Source organism: Caloenas nicobarica, chromosome 5 (assembly GCF_036013445.1).
Source record: "Caloenas nicobarica isolate bCalNic1 chromosome 5, bCalNic1.hap1, whole genome shotgun sequence".
NCBI classification, from domain to species: Eukaryota; Metazoa; Chordata; class Aves; order Columbiformes; family Columbidae; genus Caloenas; species Caloenas nicobarica.
Genome location: NC_088249.1, coordinates 14922351 through 14934473, shown reverse-complemented (window position 1 = coordinate 14934473; position 12123 = coordinate 14922351). Strand labels below are relative to the sequence as shown.

The window sequence follows — 12123 nt, the reverse complement described above, 5'->3', positions numbered from 1 at the left end:
TCGCCTGAACCCAGCTGTTGGCAGATCAGTTTGCTCTGGGACGCCAGCCAAACTTTTTCAGTTTTCTGGGGCGCTCTGGTTTGTCCATGAGATTAGAATTTGCAACATTAGTTAAACACAGATAGATGGAATTTATCCATTTCTAATTTGAATAATCAAATGTTTACCCAGGTCTCAATGCCTGGCTGGAAGACCAAGGAAGCTTCTTTGTCTGTGGCTCCAGCAGTGCTGGGAGTCAGGGTTAGTCCTGCACTTGAAGAATCTTCTTTTTTTTAAGCAGTTCAGGGGCTGGGGCTGCTTGGGAAATGGCTGTATCCTCCCTGCAGGCAGATCGATACATTTCAGCTCACTGCACTGCAAGTAACTTTTCATCGTACATTAAGAATGAGGAAAATAAAAGCCAAGATGGATGTTATTTTGGTTTTGCTTTTATTTTGAATTATTTATTAGGAAGTCACTGCTGTCTTCCTTCTCGTCAGGAGACAAAATGTCTTTGTCTGTGCTGGTTTTTCCTATTAAAAAGCAACAAGATCTTCCCAGTTTTATTTCTCTCATCCACTTGTTTCTTGGCACTGAAGTATAAAACTAGTGTCCCTGCAACTTGACAAGATGGTCTCCTGAAGTCCCAACACAGATAAAGTCCCCACTGATTCCAGTGGGAGTCACCTCGATGGTACGTTTCTAATCAAGTTTACAACGACATTGCTGATGAGTTATATGCGTTATGAATGCTGACAGAAAAGCAGAGAGTGTTATTGAGGGTTATAAGTAATCTACAGGCTAGCTTAACTATCATTTTAATTAAGCATTTACTAACTAGCTAGTAAAAATATTAATCCTTTTAAAGTGAACCCTTAATATAACACATTACGGGGCAAAAGTTCTGCAGTTGGGTCCACTGTTAATATGAGCTTGGAAACTCAAACTAACAACCCATTTTGATGTTTTTCTGCCTAAATCTAGGTTATCCTGAAGGGGACGATAAAGAAACTGGCCACCAAGATGGTAATCACTAGTGGAAATGAAGAAGATAAAGGCAGTCAAGAAAAGGAGAGCAAAGAAGAAACCATATTGGCAATGCTTGGAATTATTGGGACAATTCTGAACCTCATTGTGATCATTTTTGTGTATATTTACACAACGTTGTAAACTAGAAGGCATGCAAATAGACCAGATAAAACAGCCATTAAGAGTGACGACAAACATTGCTAACTATTGACAAGTTGTTTAATCAGAATTGACTCTGTATTATATTAACACATCATAAAAGCACTGCCTGCAGGCAGCGAAGGCTGAAGCACAATTAATTTAACAAGACTTCTTCACACAGTAACAAGCTTAACTCTTCTGTCCTGACCTCTTCCTTTCAGTTTGGTTTTCGGTTTGGGGGAAAATGACTGCGATTATGTAAGTTGTAGCTTCGAAGAAATCCACCAGGGATATGTTGTTTTAACACAATTCAAAGGAAAGAAAACAAAAACAAAACCAGAAAGAAACTGTACACTATATATAATTAGAAATGTATACTGTATACTTGCAGAGATTGAACTCCAACGTAGCTTCATAGCACAGATCACGTGTCTGTTAGGTCAAACGATTTTTTTCTCATGGTTTTTGCTTTTACTTACACTGAATCTGACAAGCTTTTTATTTAGAATGAACATATGGTGCAATCATGAAAAAACAATTCCGTTGAGCAAAGTCTGCCTAAACCTGATAAAATGTTGGGAGAAATACATTACATGATTATTTTTCTTTTCTCATTTGCTTAACATCTCTGTCTGTTCATACCAATGTTTATAAATATATATTTTTAATAAATGTGCTATATTTTTAGCATGAACCAAATATTTGGAGACACTCGTATTCATGCAGCTAAATTTTGTTTGATGAAGTGCCCTTTTTGACAATGGATGTTATTTTTCTCAGCAATTATACAGCAGTCTTGTTTGCAGCCCTCTCACTGTAGTCTGAAGCAAGCTCATATCATGCTCATATGCATGACTTGAAGTTGGAATGTCAGCTGAAAAACATTGCTGCTTAATACGGGAAATAGCAAAACATTGTAAGGTGACCTTTGGAGACTGGTTGCAGAAAGAAGGCTCTATTTATAGTTTTAAAAAAAAAAAGGCAAATGGAAGAAATATTGAAGTGTCTCACGAAATATCACAAAATTCACAGAATTTGTGGCTTTCAAAGACTGGTCACACTCTCCAAGTACTTATATTGAGAGAAGTGAGCAGAGGTTTATGCAGTTGAAAAGAGAAGTTTAGAGAGCCTGTAGTGAGGGGCTTAAGTGAAATCCAGACTGTAAATACAGAGTATATTTTAAATGTGAGGATAATTAACCCTTTACACTTCTTAGATGTGCTTTAACCGAGGTCAGTGCAGTGAAATTCTCTGACTTGTGTTTTTGGCAGGAATGTACAATGATGATGATCACGATTTTTCTTCAGAGTTCAATACCTATAAATATATGAAGTATTAAAAATATGAGACCTCAATTCTGCCTCAAACTGCCTAAGTACATTGCCCATTAACTCTGACATATTCTCTTAAAAAATAGGTCAATTAATTGTTTAGTGACTGTGGTTTGGATTGCATCTTCAGATTGCTCTTGAAGCAGCTGGAGCTGTAAAAAGTTTGATCCCAAGACTCATTGATTTTAGTGATCAGTCCTGTCCTTCTGGAATCAGTAATGAGCTTTTCACTGATTTCCAGGAACTAAGACTGGTCTCGAAAATACAGAACTTCATTGTGGGAAATAAGAGCAAGCCTGGAAAACCCTGAGGGGCACCTCTCATAAACAAGGGTCTCTTGAGTGTCGCACATTCAATAAGAAAACCCTTAGGAGAAGGGAAAAGGTCAGTAAATGAATTAAAATGAAATCCAAGACAAAGACTGAAGGAAACAAGAGCAAACATTATCTCATGTTAATGAAAACAGGACAGGGTGAGAGAGGTGAGAAAATGAGCAGAGATTTGAACAAGCAGAGAACGGCACAGAAAGAAGGTGCTGAGCATGCCAGGGTAGTTGAGGAAATATTTGTGCTTCCTTGGTTCTGGGAGAGCTGCAGATTTGGGATGGTTGAGAAACATTAGTGGCACAGTTCTGTGGAGCCGATTAAGCTGAGGTTAGTTTTTGACTTATAGTTATTTATTGGTAATTCTATGGAGTTAGCAAACTCTGCTCTTTGATCATCCTGAATGAAAAACAATGGCTAAAGTATCTTTGCCTCCACTTTACCTTTTCCTTCTGGTTAAACTACTGCTGATCAGGGCGTGTGGCAATGGCCCTGGCGCTCATGTCCCAGAGCGCACCTGCACATGCTGCAGGCACCTGGCAATCCCCAGCCTGCCACTGCCGCTGGTGGGATCCTCTCTGCAGGTGTTTCTCTTGAACTTCTCTGCCTCCTTTTCCAGCAAACACCGAATCACTCTGTGGGTGGCTTGTACTCATCTTCTAGAGGGGAAGCATGGGAAAGAGCAGTGTCCTAGTCAAGAAATGAGCTCTCTTGCTTGATGTTTCTTTACCTCTGTCTGCATCAAGTGACCATACCTGTCACCTTCTTGTGAGCATGAAGATGCTTAATGAATGAAATTTAACTAAGTACTTCTATTAATATTATAAATTAAATATCTGCATCGTAAAACAACATATAACACCCCCCCCCCATACACACAAAGTAACATAGAAACTTTCGCTGCTCATCACAGTTGCACTTCTTCAGACATGGGCCAGCATCTTCACCAAGACAGGCACTGGAAATACCCAAATGTGTTTAAGCTGAACTGGTGGGTCACAAAGCCCAAGGACTCTGTGTTCACTCTGCCTTTCCAAACAGACCCATTAGGGGAAGAGTTTCTAGCTGTGGGTGTGCTGTACTTTGTTAGTTTTAGTGTAGGCAGCGTGTCCAGGCATCTACCGCCCTGCACCGTCAGCAGCCGTGTGCTACATGCTTTGCCGCAGGGTTTTTATTGCTCCCTGAGATAGGAAGAAAGCTTTATCCCATTCCATAAAAAGTTTAACACTTAATATTTTAATTTTACAGGTTTCTGTTCACAGATAGTTCTAGAAATATCCTGGGGCGAGTACCTCTTAAGTAGATTCATTAAGTATTCATTTAACTAAAAATGAATAGTTTCCTTCGAGGGCAATTCCTTTACCTTTTATTTGGTATTCATGATATGAGAAAAGTATGTTTTCAAGAATGACTGTGGGAGGGAAATGCTTCATACAAAGATCTGAAGTATACCTACCCAGGCAGCCGCACGCCGGCCTGCTTTCGCCTGAACACCAGCTGGAGCCAAATTACCCTCACGCTTTTTACATGAGCCATTTTCAGCATGCACCTATAAGTAATATTCAGCTAGGTAACATACATATCATTGACACCTTATAGTTAGTAACTACAGTATAAATAGTTGAATAAAACTTCTCATTTCAGGTGCTGAATGGTAAATCTGCTTTGGCAAGAAAAAGCCAATAGTCTCATTTTTGGCTTGACTTGTAGGTAATGCAGATAGTTTCCAAAGTACATTTTTTAAAATAAAATATTACTCCATTAGTGACAGGAACTTTCATGTTTGCATTTGAGTAGAAGGAAAGTAATATCTAATATCTTAATAAGGTATGAAAACATCACCTTTTGCTTCCGTCAACTAAAAATACCATTGCATTTTTAAATTATCCTATGTAGTTTGACTGTTTGTGTTATCCGAAAGCAAAATTTTTCCTGAGGTGACAGGAAGGTGACATTCTCCCCACTAGTGTCTGGTGTGTTGTCTGGTGGGTACAGAATACTTAAAGAAGAAGATAAAACTATTTAAATCACATTATGCATACAACAAAGTGAAGAGAAAGAAGAAAGACTACCTCCCTCATCTCTGGTTCCTAAAACTGCCACTGAAAATTCATCATTTCAGGAATCATGTTTTCATACAGGAATATATCTTCTTGTGTACCAGCCGACAGGGCAGTCTTTTGCTCCTTCTGCCTGTACCTCTGCAGCAGTGCGCAGCTCATCACACCTTAGGACAGTTTTTATGCGTACCCAGCTTGGGAGCCTCTGGAAGCCTCTGGAAGCTGCTGGTTTGATTCACTGTGGCATAAATGTCTTCTATGGGGCAGAGTTTTATTATTTTAAGGATAGTCAGTAATCATCTTCGCATTATTATCTGATAACTAAGGCATGTTTTACTGGTTGAATTCCCAGACCCATCCATCCACTGGACCACAGGTAAAATTTTGATTCAGTAGACATCCAAATAAAAAAAAAAAGCTTCAGTTACTTCATAATGAAACTTTAGTATGAAGCATTGCTTAAGTCCAAGTGTCTTACATTTCCTTTTAATCCATCCATGTCAGGAAGTCTCATAGTTTCTGAGTGAGAATCGACATTTGAGAGTGCACTGTGGCATAAGCAGAGAGCTTGGCCCAGAGAGGGGAACAGGATCAGAAGTAACTGAATTAAACCCCCAGGGAGGCAGCACTGCAGAATTTACTAGTTAAATAGTTTGAAGCTTGGCTGGAGTACTTTGTTTCTGGCTAGCCAGTATTTTGGAGAAAAAAAAAAATATTGTTCCTTGGAAAGTTTCTGGAAGAAATATGTCTAACTGAAAGAAAGAACCTCATTGAAAATGTTTCAGCAGCAATTTCCAGCAGAAACCTTCCAAAGAAAACACCAACCAGGCCTCCAAGTGGCTCTGGCTCTCTTCCCAAGAGTACTTCTGGCAGCCCAGGAACACACTGTACATATATGTAATCACCTCTTGTTTACTGAGAGGCTTTTTCTTCTTTGGAACAGAATGCAGAGATCTACAAAAATTAACAAATATAAGGAATAGTACATTATGCAGTCTTAAAAAAACAAACAAAGAAACAACAAAAAAACCCCACAGTTCACCTTTATTTCCAAGAGATCCCCTGCAGACACTGCAGAACCAGCACTGCTTCTGTGCCTGGCTGTGCATTTTGGAGGCTCCTCCCAAAGGTTCTTAGGAACTCAGTGTAGCTTTCCTTCCCCACCACCGATTCATGAGAAACAAAACCTGTTCACCATGGAAACCTCCATGCCAGGCTGAAATCCCAGATGCATCCATACGTATTTATCTACACATGAACCATCTGGTATCCAATAAGACCCTCCTTGTCTTAAGCATTATGTTTGCTTGTTTTTATTTCACTGGGGGACTCCATGAAAGGCAATTTGTAGGGCTGAAAGCACCCAACTGTTCCCAATGATACAACTTTACATAATGCAGCTGTTACCTAGAAAGGTGCCTGCTCATCCTGAAATATGCCTGTGGATTGTCATGTACGTGGCACAAAGTCCTCCATGTGTAGCCTCTCACTGACAGAGTGTCCATGATTGTGAAGGGGTTGGGTTTGGGCTGTAACTGTCCCCTACAGCAGGATTTTGTACCAAAGCCTGGATCCCAAGTCAAGCTCTGTATAGTGAAAGGATATCCCGCCTTGTTCATAGAAGCTGCTTAGCTTTGTTCACAGCACTGAGGTTCTCTTCTTCTGCAACCAGTACAAGTTCAGTTTAAGATGATCCATGCACCAGCCTGACTCGCTCCTCCTTGAGAGCAGCAGAGCTTCCTTCCACGTTGCGGGGGAAACAGCTTTGGGCTTCCCTAATCTCCTAGAATAGGGAACAAAGTCCCTCCCACAAGACATAGCAGCCGGAGTATCCATTGTTTGGTGACAACAACTAGGTCATTTGCCTGGAGTGCTGACAGAGACACTTTTTCCTACTATCATCCTACACAGCCTGGGAAATGCAAGTTTATTACGTGGCCTCTGGGTTCTCCGCAGGCTCAGTCACCAGTTAGACTCAGGCAGACTTGTTTTATGATGCTTAGACTACTTCTGGAGCCAGGTCTCCAGGAATAGATTAAAGGCCCAGATATCTTAATCTGGCCTTGATACCATGAAGCTCTCACAATAAAAAGAGCCTCAGACATTGTCAGTCTCTGACAGCAGTGTCAATGGACCAGCGTGACCTTGGGACACCAGGTGGGAACCACCATGGCAGGGTTCGTGCAGAGTAAGCTTTCCACAGTACTTACTTACCTTCTTGAGCAGCAACAGTATTATGGTGGATTGATATTGGTGGTGGGTAAATGTAATAAAATGTTTGTGCAGCAAACTTAATGGGAAAAGATTTATAAATAATTCTGGCTTTGTCAATTTAAAATATGAATTAAAATTTACTATATATGTTTTCAATTTTTAATGTGCTGCCTTTTTTTCCTGTTACTAATCCATTCAATTTTAGTTTTGCAGATGCTGTTCTTATTTCTGTAATAATGATGGCTAATGCAAAAATATTGGTATTGGATCCATAAGGAAAGAATGAAGACAACACTATGGGTGTTTTATTAATTTGTTATTGTGGGCAAGAAAAGATAGTCAGTGGTTTTCTTTGCATCCAGTGCACATTGTCAGCAGCATTTTTATAATAATTTGATACCATTATTTCTGGAGCCTAAAGGAATTCTGTGGGACAACGATTCAGCATTTAGAGCTGTGCATTTTCAGACAAATGTCAGCAGAGAAAAATTTGAAGTGTTTGCGTTAGCTAAAAGAAGACAATGTCAGATATACGTATTTTTAGTAGATTCAAACTCAAAATTGAGACCACAAAACTATAATACTTACGCTGCTGCTGCCATTGCATGATACACACCAGGACATAATTTAGATGCTCACTCTGCTGATACTATGCATGTACATAACTCAGACTAAGGTGCTAAGTTCCTTTACAGTCAGTAGACATATGAACAGGTATTTACAGGTTTGGGGCATTAGTTGATAATTCAGCTATCGAAACAAGGCAAGTAATCAGACAGGGAAAAATACTACATTTCCTGTACAATGAGCTATTTCTCTTTGCCTCATTTACCTTATTTTCAGTCGATCTGTTTGAGACTGTATCATTGATGAGAATGATGCTAAACCCTGTCTAATATAACCAATGAAAGAAGACAATGGAATATTCAATCTACATCTTCCATCAGAAACTAGGCATTTCCCTAAACTGCTTTGAAAAAATCTCAGTGCTGAATATTTTACATTTTCCTTTATATGAGTCACGATCAGCCAACTCACTAACTCATTAGTGGCTTTATCATATTTCTATTTGATTGTATGATAATATTTATGCATAGTTTTCACTGAGCTGGGCAAACACTAGCAAATGCATTCTGCATCCTTTGTCACTTTTTAGGTTTTGTGAGCCTCTTTCTAGTACATACTGATCTCCTGTTTTAAAGGTCAGGAAGAGAAATATAACCACATCCTTAGAGCAACATACAATTTTGCACACCTCACTGCAAGTTCAGGTAGAAAGTATATAGCCTTTTACTACAAAACAGGGGGTCTTATTTCTTGAGCCTGTTCACATGGCCAGCCCCAAGTGACCCTAATACTGTGCTGAGTATGACAGTCCTACAAGATTGGGTTCTTCCAATTTTAGAAAAAAGAGTTTAGCTGTCAAACTCCTTGAAGCGGTGCATTGCACCATCTTTGCAATTTACAGAGCAAGCCAAAAAATCTGATGACCGTAGATGGTGCTCAGCTCCTGGCTGACCTTCTCCCATGATGCAGCAGCCCTCGGTGCACCCTGACAGACCAAGTGCCCAATGCCCTTTATACTTGATGAAAGGCAATCATAGTCAGCAATTAACTTTCCAAAATTTGAAATATCACCATTACTAATGTGCCTGGTTCCATTGGTGCAAAGACATAAAATAACACCAGAGCTATTACCAAGGCAGTAGCCAAACACTAGCATGACTCAACACAGAACCCGTACTGTTGTGTTTGGGTGTTAAAACACCCAAACTTGGGGCTTTCCTCCCTCTGCAATGACCTCTCATCATCAGAGATGCTGAGAAAGTGCTTTTTCTACCCATTGAGTATTTGCTATTTTTTGAAATGGTTTTTGACCTGAGCTGAAGCAAAACCTTCAGTAGTTTGGAGATCATCACAGAATGGGATTCAGAAACAATTGTTTGTTGAAATTTGTTTTTATTTGTTTTAAACATATTTTGGTTTGGATGTTTTCTTTTTCTTAATAGAAAAATAATTTCAAACTGAAAAGTTGTTTCAGATTAAAATAAAAACTAAGTTCCAAAAAGCTATAATACTTTGCCCACGTTTTTTCCTGCATAAATTTTCATTGGCATGAAGGAAATTCTGTGGAGGAAAAAAAACCCAAACTTTTTGTTGAGTTATCATCTTCTCACTGAAAACTACCTGGATTACACTGTTCAGACTTACTCTCTCAATTGTCAGTAGTCCTTGTGTATGTGGTAGAAGGTATCAAATAAAGATTCCTGACATTCTTTCATTTCTTCACTTATGTTTTCACATTTCTCCACTTACTTTCACAAAGATAGACAGAACCTCTTGGGGCCAGCCACAAACCCTGCAATTCTTGTGCTTTAGCCTCAGCATCACGGTTTGCTCCCTGAGGTGGCCATCTCCTGCATATGGAGCCCAAACCAGAGCCTGTGTCCAGGCAGCCAGAGCCCCCAGCCCTGCCTCCCTCCCTGGGGATGCCATCCCACCGACAAACAAAACCGCTCAGCAAGAGGGAGCGCTGGCTGCAGGAGGCGGAGACTCAGCTTATAAAATTTGCAGAGTATTCAGCCAGGAATGTAATTTTTTTTTTTTCCTTCCACTCATAAATATTTTGTAAGCTGAGACCACCCCTCACCGCATAACTCTTGTGCGTCAGACTGCTTCTCCCACGAGTTCAGGAGCACTAAAGTGAGGTGGAAAGCAAGAGGCTGTGAGATGCCTGCTTGTCGTTGACAACCCTGTGACAAATCTTCAGAGGTACAAAATTCAGCCTGCGAGCCTGCAGCTGCCTCCTCCCCGCGCCTGGCTCTTGGCCGCATTGTTCCTCGTGCTCTCGGGGGAGCGGGAGGAGTGTGCACATTTTTCCCATCCTAATCGAGTTACGTGCTCAGCTGGCTTTGCTGTGGTGAGAGTGACGATGGCAAAGGCCAGGACATTGGGGGACCACAGCTGGGGTGTCTCTGGGCTTTGAAAGGTTTCTGTTCAGCATCAAAGTCCTGCCATGGTCGGTGGCCGCCTCATGCTTCCGTGGAGCTTATCTATCAGCTGTTGGCACCACAGCTCCACATTTCATGTTGCGCAGGTTATGATTTACAGAGGGAAAGCTTGTGACATCTTTCTTTGTCAGTGGTTTTTAAAAGCTATACTAAAGAAGCAAAGAAACCCCAATGCCTAACATAAAACAGAAAAACAGCCAGAGATTTCTAAGGTGCCCCTGAATGCCCCTCCCCTCTTTTTTGAGAAGTGGCTCTAAGGAGCTTTTAAGGGCCCTTGGCAGCATCTGGTGTCACCCTCATCCCCAGCAGCCACCGCTGCTCTGAATCAAGTGGAAATGGTGTCTTTCTGAACAGGACTGTGCCTGTCTTTCTGAGGATGGTGAATGATGCTGCAGTCTCCCACTCTCTATATTTTCCTGTGTGTATATTTTCCTACACATGGTGTTTCTCTCCTCAGTAGAGTTTGAAAAGGGAACAGGTTTCTGCATCCCTGCATTCCCCAGACTCCTGTCACCTCTGTGTGGCAGGGCGGGTGGAAGGACCGTGGAGTGAAGGTCTGGGAATCCAGCTGAGAAATTTGTTTCCGTCTGGCTTTGGGTTCTCAGATCATTTAGGGATAATTTGTAAATCCAGCTCAGCTTTTAAGAGTCACTTACATGAGTCTTATTTGACTTGTGAGAACTTTAATGACATGGTATTATAAGAATTTTATAGTAGTGTGTTTCATCCACAGTGCCAGGAGTGCTCACAAATCCTTGGTGTAAATGCTAGAATACTCCCCTTATCTCAGACACATAATGAGGTATGAAAAGAGGAATCAGAATAGAAGAGGTTAGTCATTAAATTGATTTAAACATTGTTGCTCGTAATGAAAACAAAAGGTCCTAGCATAATCAATGGCAAAAGTAGAGTTGCTTTGATGCCACAAAACCTGAAGAGAATCAAAATGCCATGTTATTAAAATACCACAATTCTTCTGACTTTGAAAATCGGGGATGCAGCTAATCATTCTGTTTCAGAGACAGACATCTCTGCAGTTACCAAATGAGCTCAAAAATTTCTTATACCTGATTGTCCTTTTGCAGAACATAGCAAAGCCTCCAAAACCAACAATCCTTGTGCTGTAATTCCACTGCCTGGAAACTAAATAAAGAAATCAATAAGCATGCCCATGCTGGGTTTGCAGGAGGATGTACTGAAGTGTGGCTAACAGTAAAACAGTTTGACTAGTACTTCCCAATATCCTTTCAGATCAGTAACTTTTTATTTATAGTTCCTGTCTTGTATACAGAAGATGGATATTATTCTTTTCTACCAGATGGTTTCTTCCTTCTGTTCATCTTTTTATTCATCAAGTTCTACACGATAACATTGTTGTTGGTATGTCATTGCAGAGAAGCAGTTTTAAGAAATGAAATAGTCCAGATGTAAACATAAAATATATGTCAGTTTAAATCCATCAATTCAAGCTACATGGAACTAAATGTGTAGAACCCTGTAAGCAATAAGCACTTTTTAGAAACCAAGGTTTCCTAAGGAGTGGTGGAGACGGAAGGATATACAGCATGTATCACTGAAAACTACCTTGGAAAAAATATTTTTATTATTTAAAAGTTAAATGTATCTGTTCACTTCAGTGGCTTTTCTTTGGTACGATTCTTTTTACTACATTGATGTCTTTGTAGGGTGGTGTTTCCCAGCTGTCACTCCAGCCCTTACTAAAGTTGCGTGACTGGAGCTGAAGGCAGAATCTAGCTCCTAGGTCTGAATCCAGCAAAGCATTTATATTCCTATTTCCCTCCAAGAAAGTGTGTGGTCATCTTGGCTTTCTAGGCTGACCATAAGCCTGAAAGTAAGTGTGTTCTTAAGTGCTTCACTGGAGCAGGGCAGCGTCCTGCAGCTGCACTAAAGCATTCAGTCCAATTTGCTTTGCAGGGAGGTTATTACTGCTTGAAAGAAGCATTTCCCTCAAAGGGAAAAGGGGAAAAAATGTCCCAGAGCACACATTTATTTTCCTCTCAGTCCCTTTCCTCCT

The 12123-nt window shown here is 40.4% G+C and overlaps 1 protein-coding gene across 1 annotated transcript in view; it reads left to right on the top strand.

The window, feature by feature from the left end:
• TUNAR (TCL1 upstream neural differentiation-associated RNA) overlaps positions 1 to 1759 on the top strand; it is a 120334-nt gene extending 118575 nt beyond the window's left edge. The window contains exon 4 of the mRNA XM_065636747.1: positions 964 to 1759. Coding sequence (XP_065492819.1) covers positions 964 to 1149 — 186 coding nt within the window. The 3' untranslated portion in view covers positions 1150 to 1759. The remainder of the gene's footprint in view (positions 1 to 963) is intronic.
• Positions 1760 to 12123: the final 10364 nt, after the last annotated feature.